The 15,331-nt window shown below is 48.0% G+C and overlaps 1 protein-coding gene across 1 annotated transcript; it reads right to left on the minus strand.

Annotated features, from left to right (window-relative positions):
• Positions 1-499: 499 nt before the first annotated feature.
• SVOPL (SVOP like) lies at positions 500-13,954 on the minus strand (the record flags this gene model as incomplete). Its single annotated transcript, XM_084205464.1, has 14 exons — positions 500-670; positions 1,022-1,111; positions 2,590-2,671; positions 3,073-3,184; positions 3,673-3,875; positions 5,969-6,042; positions 7,593-7,721; positions 8,306-8,431; positions 9,826-9,889; positions 11,140-11,264; positions 11,369-11,440; positions 11,892-11,990; positions 13,276-13,367; positions 13,876-13,954. 14 exons carry the CDS (start codon positions 13,952-13,954, stop codon positions 500-502), a joined length of 1,518 nt encoding a protein of 505 aa, XP_084061590.1.
• Positions 13,955-15,331: the final 1,377 nt, after the last annotated feature.

The raw sequence follows: 15,331 nt of genomic DNA on the forward strand, positions 1-15,331 counted from the left end.
GACTGCTCACCACCTTCTCTAATTAAACTGGTGTGACTTGCACATTGGAGACTGCTAAATTTAAACTTTCCCCCTTAATCTTTGGGCTTAGTGCTTTGGCTAATTGCTTTATAGAAAACACTGACCACAAGGGTTTAGCTGATGGACTGAGGAAGGGGTCTTGAATTTGATTAAGAAATTAATTTGGTAGTTTAGGTGTTCTGTACATCTGGTGTCTGCTCTCCTTGCAGCACAGACAGACCAGAGCATGTGCCTGGGAAGCTGCAGCTTCAAATCAGGACTGGAGAGAGATGTAAAGAGGGGCTTGCACAAGCTAAAGTTCTCATACTTACATGAGGTGGCTGGGGCTGGCAGCCTGGCTTGTTCTTTCACAAGAAGCAAGCTTTGGGCAACTGGGATAACAGTGCTTGAAGCTGCTGCAGCAGCACATTCCTGTGAGTGCCTGTCAGGCTTGAGAAACCCCAGGAGAGCTGGGTTTGGATTCTGGCTGCATCATCACCTACAAGTCCCTGACAGCATTCAGAGCCACAGGAGCTCCTGGAGCGGTGGTACCCACCTGCAGGGCCCTGCCCTTGGTCTCGATGGGCAGTGTGACTGCAGAGATGGCACAGATGATGCACACAGAGGAGAAGAGACACAGGGCTCCCAAGAAAGAAGCGCTCATAAGAACCTGCAGGTCAAAGAACATCAAACAGAGCTCATTGGTGTGGGGGACTGGCACTTAATAAGCAATTAAGAGTGGACAAAGGGTCACAAGTGCCCGAGAGACTGCACAATAGAAAAAACAGTATCTTGTGAACCTTAAGAACTTTCAGAAAGTATCAAATACTAGTGAGCTGAACTCTGGGATGAGAGTTCCTCAAAGCTGCATCTGGCAAGGACCAGCCAAGCCCTCTGTATATGGGGTTGAGAGGAAATTGATTACATCCTCCCCTTTTTTTGGATGAATTTAAGGGACATCTCTGTATTGGATGGTAGTGTTCAGCACAATGCTTACCAACATCATCAAGCATGCTCTTACTTGTGATATAAATGGAGCCACCATTGCTCCCACACGGCACAATGCCCCACTTGTCCCCATCCCAAGCGCTCGCATGGTGGTGGGATAAACCTAAAACAGGCCAGAAATAAATTGGATTAGTGCAACAGCAATCTGCAATATCTGTACTTTTCTATTTCTTTTTAATTTTTTTTTATCAGAGAGACCCATTGTGTTATCAAGGGCAGTTAGTGGGATAAGATATGAAAAGAAATAAAAGCTCCCTTGGGCCTCATTTGAGCCATTACAAATCTTTCATTTTTTGCCCCAAGTAAAGTTTTAGGGCAAGTCAAAGTCGGATGTGATTCCCCTTTGTTTAGCATTTGTTTAGTACCACTACCACCTCTTTATTTCCTGCCTCTATGATCAAAATCACAGAGGTTAGGTTGGATGCTGAAGGAAAAATTTTGTTTATAATGCTGGAGCCCCCTGTATCTGGGAAGCAGGAAGAAAAGATATTGTCTGCAGCATTCAAGTCTGCCTATTCATTTTTGTTAAGAGCACCTTTGTTTAGAAAGAAGAAAAACAGATCCCAGTAAGAAATATTCAGGCTTAGAAGAATGTGCTTTGTGTCATTTATCTTTCACACCTCACAAACACCTGTGCCAATGAAACACTTGAATGTGAATGTTACTGAACTTTTAGTCCTCTTAATATCAACAGATTTTAGCAAGTATATCCACATAAGCCTTTGTTTAAATATATTACTGGGCCAAGCAAATTGAGTAAGCTATTCAAGAAGAGTCCAGGCACTTCACTCAAAAAATTTTGATCATTGATTAAATTGTGAGTAGAATTGATTTATGATATGGCTGTTACAGCAAGGGTCTTTACATCAATAGGAACTTATTCAAAACTACTAAAATTGTGGTATTAAAGCCAGGTGCAAGTTTAAACATTACAGTGCACTATTAAAAGTGGAAGAGAGCTACTTCTGTTTGCTTTGGATCATTTTAGTCTATTAACAAGGAAATCCATTTAATGCCATACAATTAAAAACAAAACAAAACAAAACAAAAACCCCAACAATTTATACCTAACTCGCAGAACTCATGGCTCCAAAGTTGTATGAAGGAAAAGCTCTTTAAAGGATTAAAACCTTCTGCAGACAGAACATAGCAATTTCCATTAGGTGAAAAGAACCATACATATAACTACATATACTACCTCATACAGCCCCTTAAGTGCTGAAAAATGTTCCTTTTAGTGGTAGTCTGTTTTCTCACTGCGAGGGTTAAATAGGGGAAAGATTGAGGGTTTTGGAAGACAGTGGTACCCAACATCCTCAAAAATAATATTTTATAGGAGCTGAGTGACAGCTGGCTTAGTAGGGCACTCCTCTTCCATCTACTCCTGTCATCTCCAAGCTGGTTTTCTGATTCCTTCTTTTATCATGCATATGAAAACACTGCAGCCAAGATGCCAGACATACACAGTTCTAGGAAGGTGACCCTTAAGGTCAGTCCATAAGCTAGCAGGCAGCATTCCTGGTATACACAAATGGTATTTGAAGCCTCCAAGCAGCTCAACATACCTCGAGGAGAACCCACCTCAGCTGTGTAAATGTAGATGGTGTTGAAGTTGGCTGAAACCAAGGCACGCAGCATGAAGAGAAAGCCGACCATGCCTGCCCTGGAGAGAAAGCCATGTGCAGCAGAGTTAATGTCACCAAGCAGCACCAGCAGACATGCCAGAAAGAAAGGAACAGGGGAAAAAAGGGAATGAAAAATATAACTTCTTTCCAGTGCATGTTGTTTGCACGTTTTTTAATTTTCTGGACTGTGCCAGAAAGCAGCTTGTTGGATGCTTAGGGGAAGCTACGTGGGCTCAGTAGTACAAGTGAGCCCCTCTGCACACCACTGCACCAAAGAATCTGCTGCCACAGTTTTTTCAGGAAAAGGAGAGCTGGTCAGAGGCTTTTCTTAGACCTAAAAGAATTACTGGCCTGACAGACTGGTGACCTGATAATACCAGAGCTCCTGCCCTCAGCATTGCATACCCTCAAACAAGACCCATAGTCTGAGCCAGAGTACCTTGAGGTGCAGATATTAAGGAGAAGAAAGAATAGAGCTGTACATCCCATGGTTATACACAGGCTTAGACGTCTTCCGAGGAGATTGATGCTGAGAATGTTCACAGGATTCACTGGAAATAAAAAGGAAAACCATAAAGCATTTGATGATCTAACTGCAAGGATTGTCTGCCTTAACAGACTTTGCACAGTAAGACTCAAAGATACCTGTCTACACACCCAGTGCCTACCAAACATCCTGCAGAATACACACACCCTATCACTCTCTTCCTGCACCCAAAGTTTGTGACTTTCCCCCATGCCCCTTGTTTTTCACCCTTCCACTCAGATGGTGAAGCCTGTGCTTCTCTGAAATTGGCTGTGCTGAGACAGGACACCAGTGTCTGTCCTGAGCCATGTGAGGAAGGCACGGCCGGGGGAGCAGCACAGGCCTGGGGGGTTTTGCTCCCTCTGCCCACAGCCCAGCCAAACACCATGGTGGGCCTGAGGTGTGTCCCACTGAGTGCCCTGCTGAGCCAGGAGCCAGGAGCTCGTGGTCTGTATCCCAGAAGCTGCCAGCAGCTTGTGTCGAATGGCGGGGCAGGGATGGGGAGGCGGTTACGTGCGATCTCCCCGACTGTGCTGATGATCATGCTCTGGTAGGCAGCAGGCCCAAACAAGCGGCAGTGGCAGGGGCTGTGGCTCTCCTCAGAGTCATCCCTGGAGTCCTGCGGCGCTGGGGCTGCAGAGCCACACACAAGGTCCCGCTCCAGCAGCTCGGCGCTGGCCAGGATGACGCCGTAATAAGCGAAAGCTATGCCAAGCCTGTGGAGAGAAACGCTGCAGTGAGGTGCGGCTGTGATGGGGAAGGTCAGGAGCAGGTTTGGGGTGTCCTGGAATCTCTGCTGTCACTGTCATGTTTTATGAAAAATCCCTTCTGCCAGGATTTTTCTCCTGAGAAGCTGAGAAGCCTCAGAAAAAGAAATGTAAGCAATAATTATCTGATTGTTTGGAATGGGGTTTGGAGGTTGCTTACCAACAGGTGCATCTTTGACTGGTTCCATGTGAATTGTTTTTACTTAATGACCAATTACAGCCAGCTGTCACGAGTTTTTATTATTCATCCTTGTCTAGCCTTCTGCTGTCTCCTTTCTCTTTCTTTAGTATAGTTTAAGTATCTAATTTTCTTTTAATATCATATCATATCATATCATAAAATAATAAATCAGCCTTGGAGTCAGTTCTCATCTCTCAGTTCGTCCTGGGGACCCTCACAACAATTGGTGACCACACTCTGCTGCTGCTTGCACCAGCTCTGCAGGAAGGAACCCCTTCCTCTGAGCAGAGAGGTGGCTCAGGCATCCACCAGGCCACTGGGCACCTGTCCCATGGCACTCCCCTCCTACCCATGGCCAGGCACTGCTCTTTCCCAGTAAACCTTGCCCCAGCTCATAGCTCAGCTTTGCATTGGGTTTGCATGGCCAGGTTTCAGTAGTGGGTTGGGATTACAGGGGTGGCTTCTATGGGGAGCTTCTGGAAGCTTCCTCCATGCCTGACAGAGCCCATGCCAGACGACTCCAGCTGCTGACCAAGGCTGAGCCCATCAGTAATACTGGTAGTGCCTCGGGCATAACATTTGTTAGAACTGGAATAAACTGTGCAAGAGCAACAGCAGCCAGAGAAAGAGGTGAGAACATGTGTGAGAAACATCTCTGCAAACACCCAAGTCAGTAAAGAATAAAAGGCAGCAGGTGCTCCAGGTGCCAGAACAGAGATTTCTCTGATTCCCATGGTACAGACCATGGTGAGGCAGCTGTGCCCCTGCAGGCCATGGAAGTCCACAGTGGAGCAGAGATCCACCTGCAGCCTTTGGAGGTCCTCATGCCAAAACAGGTGGACACCTGAAGGAGGCTCTGACTCCATGGGAAGCTCCTGACAGGACCTGTGGGTCCATGGACAGATCAGCCCATGCTGGAGCAGGTTTGCTGGCAGGACTTGTGGCTCCCTGGGGGACCCAGGTGAGGGCAGCCTTGCTTTGTCATTATCAAGTAATTCAGAATACGCCTGATCATAAGCAGGCTGAAAAGTAATTTTCACTTTTTTATCCCCCCCGGCAGTTTCAGAAATGAGCAGCAGAATTTGGGCCACCTGGGAAGGCAGGGAATGCTGGGGGGGATGAAAATGCAGACCTGAGAACATACCAGGAACTCCTGGGACAACCAGGAGACAAAGAAAGATAAAAACCCAAAAATACATTTCATAACATTCATAGAAATCAATGGGAAAAAAATCCATAAAAAATTCAAGGCCTGACTTCACAACATTTTGGGTCAATGGGTTCCCACAGACCTATTATTTATGCATTTCCATTCCAGAGAACAAAGCCAATGAAACATGTATTACCCTTGCATACAGCTACTGGGAGCCCTGAATATCAAACCTGGCTCCTCAGTCTTAAATTCCCGCAGCGAGTAGCACTGGTGATGATGAATGTGTTTCTGTCAGAGCTCTGTCTCAGCAGTCCTTTGGCCATCCTTAGGGAGAATAGGTTTTCCCCAAGCAGGGAAGGAGAGCTGCAGGCACACAGCAGGTCCCACTGCAGTCAGGAATGGGCTCTGCCCCGTGGCTCTCCCCTGGCTCCCAGGAGCTGTCCTGTCCTGAGGAAGGACTCATAGCACCATCCTAGAAGTCCAGTCCTTTCCTGCCTAAGCTAACAGCAGCCAGTCAGGGTGTATGAGGTGTGGTTTGAAACAGGACAAACCTAAGGTGATCCATGTCCCTTCAGCTGCCAGGGATCTGCAGCCACCATCAGAGGTAGAGTGGTGTCCTGTTAAAGGCAGAGTCAATGGGACAGTTCTGCTCCCTGCACACTGTCAACCAAGAGAATGAGTTGATAAGCAAGGGGCAAAAATATTTACCATATGATCCATATCTGCAAAGTGGTTCTGAGGTATTTGGGGTGGATGAGGTCCTTGAATCTTCCCCTTCTTTCCTGAAAATCATACAATAGAAATAGAAGTTTCTATAAAGGCATCTGTGAGAGCAGTGGGCACGCCAGGACCCCTGTGCTCCCCCTGTCCCCAGGCTGCTTGTGGCACAGACAGAGTCACAGACAGTGCAACACAGCACCTATCAAACCTGCAGAGAGCAGAGCCCTGCTTCCCAAAACAAACCCACAGGAAGCTGCACTGCAAAGGATGGAGGAGGGGAGAAGAGAACATCCTGAGCTCTCCTGGCCCCAAAGGACCCCCAGATCTGAGCAGTCTGGTGCCATTGTGACCATGATGGTGCCAGAGGGGCCCTGGTTGCTCTTGGGGGACCAGCACCGCTGGGGCTTCTGTCATCTCCCGCTGCCCTGTGTGCTGCTCTGCCTGTGAAGCAAACTTTTGGACAGATGTATCTTTCTGGGCCTCCTGAAGTGCCAGTGAGCAGAGACTGGCAGGCACTGGGGGCCCTGCTGCCCTCCAGGGTCCCACCACCGAGGGGAGACAAGTTCACAGGGATGGTGTGGGTTGACTTTATTTTAATTTTCCTCATCATTGGTTAAGCCTGAGAGAGGGCAAAACTAACAAAAGCCCTTCCCACATCCAAAGTGGGTCCATTACATAAATTCAATTAAATTACAGGGAAGCTTTAATCCTAACTAATTCCAATACAATAGCAGCATCTTGCATGAATTGCTAAGGACAATACTTGGTGCCTGTGGGATTGAATATGCAGGAAAAAAGATTCAGGAAATGGATTTAAAAGAGCTGAATAATTTTGAGGCCCTGAACAATGGATTTGTCTTATCTTCCTGTCTTGGGGGTCAAAGGAACCACCAAAGTCCTCCCACCCACCAGTCAGCAGGGTCCAGACTGGATGAGAGAGGGAGAAGTCTGGGGAGAGCCTGTCTCCCCCCTGCAGCACCCACAGGTTTTTGGGCATTTCAGTCCAGCAGCAATCCACTCCTGAGCTGCTCATCAGCTTACAGGTACAGGTGGTGCTATCAGTGAAAAGGTCTCTCCTCCTTTGACCCTCTTCTGCTGGTCTGTGGCTCCACACTCAGGATCTGGTCCTGGGACACAGTGGACCAGCCAAGCCAGGGGCTTGGAGAAGCCTCTGGGAGGGCTAGGTTGACCTCATGGCAGGGGTCCTTGCAGCCTGCCCAGTCACAGCCCTGAGAGAGACCCCAAGGGACACTTCCCAGATCTCATGGCAGAGGGAACACCCCTGCAGCAGGGGTGGGCAATAAGGAATGGCGTGCTTTGCCAGTAGCCCTTTTTGTGGGAAAGGAAGCAAATATTTTCGTATCCCAATATTTTTCTGAGCAAACACCAACTGAGAAAGAAAACAAGAGAAGAAAATTCCATTCCATTTTGAAGGCCAATGCAAAAGAAAACTGACATCTTCATCCTTACTTTCAGCAGTGGTTTGGAAAAGAATCAGGCAAGCAGGATGAGAGAGGCAGAGCAAGATATGGTTGGCAGTCCCGCTCCCTCCCTGAAGCCCAGATGCCAGCAGCCCTGCCTGGGATGGATGGGCTGGACAGCCTGGACTCACCTTGGCAGGCTCCCTCAGCTGCCCCTCTGGCACGGCCGTCCCGTTGATCCTGGCTATCCTCTGCAGCGTGGCCAGCGCAGCCGCCGCGTTCCCCGTGGACACGTTGTACCGCGCCGACTCCGGGATGAACTGCAAGCAGAGCAGGAAGCCTTTCTGCACCTCTCCTGTCCTACTCACTGCCTCACATCATGCCCAGGAGCCTGCTCAGGTTGGCACAGGGCACCCCATGAGCTGGAGCAGCCTTCTGTCTGTCCTTCTCCCCAGCCATGCCCTGGGGTACTCTGTGAGCCCCAGCCCCATGCTGGGGGGCTCACCCTGCCCAACAAACCCATTTGGTGGCCTAGCTCCCAAGGCTCTGCCACTTGATCTGGATCAGGGGCTTGGGAAAGGTAAAAGCCAAAGACACAGGTTTAACAAAAACAATCCTGAATTAATTGATGTTCTAAAATGAGATGAGGCACATATTACTTGCTGAAGCAAAAGTCTTGGAAGGCACAACAAGGCCATTTTAATAAAAAGGAAGAAGTGGGTGAAATATAACTCATCACTAGCATTTGGTGCTCTTTCCAAAATAAAATACTTTTTAAATTAAATAGCTCTATTAAATTATAAACAATTACATCTATTTCACTCAAATATGAATTAAAGGCCCCTTTCTTAAAGGTAAGTCTAAGGTAAGTACAGCAGGGAGTGGAGAGTGGAGATCTTCCTACCTTGAAGACCAGGATGAGAAGGATGCCAGGGATGGAGGCAATTCTGATCAACCACCGCCAGCCGATGGTTGGGTTCACCACTGATGCCAGGCCAATGATCAACAAGGATCCTGCCAACCAAAACACCTTTCCAAGGGAAAGCAAGGGGTTAGAACATCAACACATGGCAATGATTTGTTTATTTTCTTCCCTTCTGGTCTGGTTCTGTGGATAGATGGGGAGCTGTGCTAGGGAATGCTGAGGTTCAACTGAGCCATCCGGTGGCTGTCTGAGAAGCTGGGCTTGGGTGGGAGGAAAAAAGAAAAGACAAAAGTTTGGAGAAGGTCAGTGAAGGCAGTCTTAACTAGCTCCAGGAAAAAAGCAATATTTTGCTGTGAATACAATTGTACTTAAAGCCACTGCTTTTGTCCTTACAGTCACTTCTCTGCTAATGCTTATGAATTTTCCTGTTGTCTAGGTCTCTGCAGGGAAACAAGAGATTTACAGGCTCAGGATTCAAGAGATTTGCAAGCTCAGAAGGCAAAACCAGATCAGATTTCCACTGCTGAAAGTTGGTGGCTCTCCAGTAGACTCAATGCTCAGCTATATACCAACAGTGAATCTGGCCTCTGATCTGCAAGTACATTCCTTTCTGAATTTCACTTTTTGTCACTAGGAGACACATCCCTTTCCAGGGGACCACCCAAGGGAGATTAGCCACAAATCACAAAAGCTGCAGCAAGTTCATGAATATCCTGTGGACAGAAATAACAAATTTCTGGGGAGAAATACAAGATTGTTCTTCCATAAATCTTTGTGTTTCTGATGACACTTTGGTAATGATGCCCCGGGATCAAGGAGGCTGCAGTAAAAGTAAATTATTCCTGACACAAAGAGTTTGGTTCAGTAGTGGGATGAATTTGTGCACTCAGAGGTGTCACCACCGATCATCTGCACATGCAGCAACTGCCCACTGCAGAAGCCTGCAGTAAGCAATGACCCAGCAAGTGGGCACAACCCTCCCATCATGGGTCAGGCCAATCTGTGCAAAACCCCTGGCAGAACCTGAGCAGGGAGAGGGGCAGATTAGGACCTCACCTGGGAGTCACTACATAAACCACTTGTTATCTCTAGGGCTCCAAAGAGGAGGGAGCAGGGATACACCTCAGCTTGGAGTGGGCTGGGAATGCCACCAGCTCCGGTGCCTGCCAGTCCATCAGCGCTGGCCCCATTAGACCAGGTAGACCCATTGTAATAGGAAAACCAGGACAATCCGGGAGTCAGCCATCACTCAAAGTCCCTATAAAATGTTTGGAGCATCAAATCATTTGAGAAGATATTGCCTCTCTCCTGTGTATGTCTTTAATAACACAGATGCCACACTCTGAGGTGCAGGAGGCAGTGGACACTCGCTGAGACCCAGACAAGTGGGATTAGTCTGGGAGAAGCGCTGATGTGCTGGAGACGTGGCCTCCAAACTGTGGTGGGACAAATCCCCTGGGGCTTGGAGGCAGAAGAAACAGTGATGTGCTCACTTTTACCTGAGATAAGGGCAACATGTATCCCCGATATTTGGTGGGCAAAAATTCCGTTTTTATGATAAGCCTAGCAAAAGAGGGAAAAAAACCAGAAATAAGGTTGCAATGAGAATTTCCATACAAATGAAGTAACAGTTCAGCTCAACTCATAGAAGGAATACCATCCCTCTTCCACCTTGAGCACCCAGAGACAAGGAATCCCTGTCCAGTATGCCTCCCAGCACCAAATTCCATGCAAGGGAAACACAAGGCATGAATCCTTTACAGCCCATGGCTGTGGGATACAAGCAGGAAAACACTGCAGTCCATACATCAGGAACCCTGTGGGAAGGTCCTGTGGGGTGACTGAGGTGTCAGCACAGGCATAGATATGTTCATAGAAATGAACATTTTAGTAGAGGTTTTTTCCCATGAAATAAGGAAAACTCTTCCACTTTTTAGATGGTCGGCATGCCCTTGGGGCAGGGGGCTCGTGGCACAGGCATCTCTCAAGGTCCCCAGTGTGAATTGTGTTTCCTTAGCTGGACAGGGAGAGAGAGGTGGGAAGAGGCCCTCAGTGGCTCCTTCTGTCTCAGCCAGTGAAGTGTTTTATAAAATGCTCGATTTCTTTCCACCCTCATGGGGCTCATGAGCAGCCTCCATGGCCAGGGAATAGGGGCTCTCCTGTGAGGGAGGTTGTACCAGCAGCTCAGGAGATGCATGACTCTGGTGCAGGTGCCTTCTCCCAACAGCACCTCTCTCCCCTATGTCCTTTCCTTCAGCAAAGGGCTTTTGGGTCAATGTGACCAGTTTGGGGCTTTCCTTTGTGGGCAAAAACCAGGAACCATGGATGGTGCTGAAATGTTTTGTTTGTTTCCATAATAGAGTCAACCAAAAAAAAAAATTTCAAGCCCCTAGTGAAGTGGTTGTTAGTATTGTGAATTTTTCCTCCCCACATCCTCCTTTCTGCCCCAACAAGACAAAAATTTCATTTCAATGGGAACATTTAATATTATCCAAAAAGAATATTCTACTTAAGCAGAATTGTTGTGACTTTTTTTTTTTTTTAAGGAGGAAGCAGTCTTTACTCATCTGTTACCTGTTGAATTGTTTTTATATGTTCTTAATAATCCCTCTGTCACCAGTTTAATGCAAACCAGCTGCCCCCTCTATTCCAGTCCTCAGGAGTCCTCGGGAACTGCAAATTAGGTCAATTGACCGGGATTTGGTGAAATTCCAGAACGGCTTTTTGTTTCAAAGCGATGTGGGAATTGGGTGCCCTTTCCCCTTGCAGCCCCTCCGTCACCTTCCCCGGGCAGGCGGCTCGCACAGCCTTACCCTTGCGCGTGGCCCGACACGCCGCCTCCCACCATGGCCCGCAGGAACACAAACCAGATGTAGGATGGGGCAAACGAGGTCAGCAGGGAGAAGTAGGCTGCCCAGAGGAAGGAGAGCAGCAGGATCTGCAAAAGGGCAGGAATTAGGGTGGTTAAGGCACAGGCTCAGCCAGGTGCAGGGCTCCTGTGGAGCGCAGGTAAAGGACAAGCAGCCCCCAGCAGTCACTCACCTTCCAGCGGCCGTACCGGTCGGCCAGGAGCCCGAGCACTATGCTGAACACCATGTAGCCAAAAAACACCATCTGAGGGGAATTGGAACTCAGCTGTGGAGGGCCCATTCCCAGCTACACAGGGCAGCTCTGCTCTTTGAGCTGCAGGTAAGCTGTGTGTCTGCAGGGCAGCAGGATGAACTGTGGTGCCCAGAACCACAAGGGAGAAGCTTTCAGGGGATGGTTTCCTTTGTGTAGGCACTCACTGCTGCAACCCTCAAAGCTGGGGGTGGGTGGCAGAGTTTTCAAAATGAGAACGTGGAAGTGGGGATTTGTTTTGGCATTACTAGCTCTGGGCATGGACATCTGCTCTCATCAGCTTCATTTCTGACGTCTACAGTTGTGCCACTGTTCTTGTCCTTGTAAAGAGGCCCTAGGAATTTGTTTGGTTTTCTGGGAAATGTGCTTTCCAAAACCCACGGTGGTACCCATGACTATGACAACATGGTGAATGACCTGTCTGGGGGAATCACGAGTCACTCACTGTTGTCACTAAAGCCACCTGCCAGTCCTGGAGTTGCCACTCGCAGCGGATGAGAGGGGACACAACAGCTATCAGCATGATCTCCATGGCTTCAACCACCTTTGGGAACAAGTTGAGCGTGTTAGCGAGAAGGGAAACCACAAGAAGCCCGCAGGGAAAAGTCCCTCAGTCCTACAAGGCCTGCAGCCATGGCAGTTACACCATTTCAAAAGCCATGGTACCTCCACAGTGGTCTGAGCTCTGAGCCTGGCCTGGGAGATCTTGGTGACAGGGAGAAGAGGAGAGAAAGGTACCCCTAGAAAGCAAGTAAGGTACACTGTGTATCTGGGAAGTTTGGAAAGAGTCATCCTTAGTAGAGAAGACTCATACCCTGCTGGGTTATCAGAAGATCTTCAAGTATCTCTGGAAACCAATCTGCTTGGTTGGGTACCTAGCTGTGGATTCAGGCATCTAACATGAACACTTAAAACTGTTTTTGGTTAAAAACATCACTGCTCCATTTGCTGTGTGCCCCAGTGCTGGTCTCAGTTAGGAATGATGGGACTTTTTACACACAGCTTCAGACTTTTTCACCTCATCTGCAGCAATCTTCATGGATAGACCCTCATTTCATCTTTAGCCCAGCCTGGCCTCCGGCTTTTGCCCAAGTTCCCAAAACAGATACACAATTAACCCAAGACTCTGAAAGTTATGAAATTTTTCAGGTAGCCAGGGGTGAGAATATGCCTTCTAAGCCAGACTGTACAGGATTTGGGTGCCATGCTATTGGACATGAAAGAACACAAGCGCACACCGCTGCTCTCAAGGTAAAGAAGAAAAAAAGGGAAGTTTGTTTTCTGACTCCAGCATTTATAGTTTTCTAAAAGTGACAGTGGATTGGAGGGTGACAGTGCCACCTCTCCAATGACACTGGACAAACCAACAGTCTATCAAATTTTTCCTCTTCCATAAAGGAATGCGAAACAACGAATTATTTACAGAAAGTGTGTGAGAAAGTTCACTACAAGAATGTCAATATCTGAAGGCTTAGAAAATCTTAAAAAATCAGGGCGACACATGGGGATGACATGAAAAATGCAACTGTGAAGCTGAACCTAACCTTCAGGCCTTAAGTGAAGACATGCCCTGACAGTGCTCCAGAACAGGGACCAAACCATGATGCTCTGGGCCAACCTGCTGAGCTTTGCCCTGAAATGGGTCTGATATCAATGGGACCAAAATCTGCTTTCACTAAGAATGAAAATAGCAGAATTCCTACTTGAGAAGGCATGTATGGAAAAAAGGGGCTGGCAGCAGTATGTGCTTATGGTTGTTATTGCATGGCAATGAGAAAAATGAGAAGAAAGCTTTTTTCAGGCCAGCACACATGGCTACAGATACCTACCCCAGTGCTGCCCATGATGAAGAAAAGCATGATATGGAACCTCCCAAACCCAATGGTTTCCACAGCTTCTTGCACTGTAAAGGTCTTTTGTCCTAAACATGAAAAGAAAATTAAGACACAAAACCTATCAGCAGTCAAATTTTACCTCCTCTTCATAAAAAATTTCTCATGCTCCTGTGGGACTGCAGCAGGAAAAAGCTTGGAAACATCTACCAGCTTTATGTCCACTGACCAGCCCCTGGATGTCTGGGTGGCAGGGCTCAACAGGGGGTTGGTGAAACAGCAGCCTGTGCAAACGGAGGAAGGACAGCCTGGTGCTATTTCACAAAAATTATTCCAAGTAAATGAATCCTTAAGTTACCAATATAAAAAATGTTAACACAAAGCAGAGCCCTGAGAAAAGCCAAGCCATCCAGCTCTTCCCACTGCCATAGGCAGCAGATACCAGCCTGGTAGTGTGGTGGGAGGGGAATGTAGGGTGCTGGTGTTGTGGCTCCATGTGCAGAGGTTTTAAGTGGCTGGAGTGGCACAACTGAGGACCCTCCCTCTACCCCAGCTAAACAAGGACCCAAATTTCTAGTCCTGTCAATAGAAACCCACCTTTCGGTGGTTCTTTTCTCTCTGTGTGGATTTCCTCCAAGCCAATAGCATTTTCTGCCTCTTTTGGTGCAGTGGCCATCTGCTGGGATCCGCTGTCACTGCAGGCAAGGCTAGGATTTACCTGTGAAATCTCCCAACAGTCACCTGAACAAGAAAACAGCAGGGCAGCTTCTCACACTGGAGTGGAAACTTTCAGATACAGTCAAATATGAGTTTCATGCAGCTACTAGAGGATGTCAGCTCCCATTAGGGTTTTGGTGAAAAACACACAGAAACATCACAGGGTAAGTTAGTTAACTGTGTGACATCAGTCACACATCACACTGGCTGTTTTTATGGAAAGTCCAGGGATTGCCTTAGGGAAGACTGGAGACCTGCTAAGACAAAAGAGCATGTGACAACTTCCCCAGCCCAGAGGTCAGCGAAATGCAGTGCCAGTCTACAAGATGCTGCATCTCCAGGAGCCAAGACATGACACAACCAGTGGTGGTTGCATCTGTTGGAGGTTCCCCAGTGGAGCTGGGTCTGAGTAGAGGTGTTGCACTCTGCAATTGCTCAGTGTGGTGGGAGCCCCCAGTGAGGCAGAGCCAGGTGACCCAGCCAGCTCCGTAACCCCAGGACCCTGAGGGTGGCAGGGGTGGCACTGAGCTCCTCACCCAAGCAGCACACAGCTTCCTGCTGCAAACCAACCCCTCCGCCTCATCCCTTGGCACACTAATCCCCATCCTCTCAGGGCATCCATAAACACAGCCATGCATTCTGGATTGCAACTGGAAGCTGGATTCCTCTGCCAGCGTTTCTGGCTTTCAGCACTAGATCTTTTGGCCTCACCACTGTTGCTTTTCCTCATCAGAAAAACTCATTTTAATCCCAGGGCAGGGGTTAAGCACGCTGATTGCTTAAACCCACAACCTTTCCTGCTGAGTGCATGCTCAGGCACTGCAGAGGGGGGCTCAACACATCTGCACTTTGCTGACCCCCTCTCCTTTGAAGATCTCCCTTCAGGAGTGCTGGGCTTGGCCCAGGCTGCGTTCCCAGTCAGCCAGCAGAGACTGGGGAGACTGCAGAAGGGCGAGAGCTGGAGAGAATTAATGGCTGAGAGCATCTAATGAAAGATACAAAATTCCATTTGAGATAGAGGGCAGCATGAACACAAAAAGCATGGAATTACAGGACTCCAGGATGGACACCTTGATCCTACTGAGGTACAGTTAGAAGGAGGTCATTAAGGACTAATGGCAGATTAGTCAGCTGGGTCACCTACACTGACCTTGCTGTCACAGATGATTATAGTCCAGCAACCAAGAATATACAAAGGATATTGGTTACATCTGCCACTCAGCAGTGCCCTCAGAGGCAGCAATAGCTGCCAGCAGCTCACAGAGCCACCAGCTGATTATGATGGCCAACAGCTAGGGACTATTTCCAAGTGGAACTGGCTCAACAGAAACCAAAC

This window comes from Fringilla coelebs, assembly GCF_963513975.1.
Source record: "Fringilla coelebs genome assembly, chromosome: 5".
Lineage (NCBI taxonomy): Eukaryota > Metazoa > Chordata > Aves > Passeriformes > Fringillidae > Fringilla > Fringilla coelebs.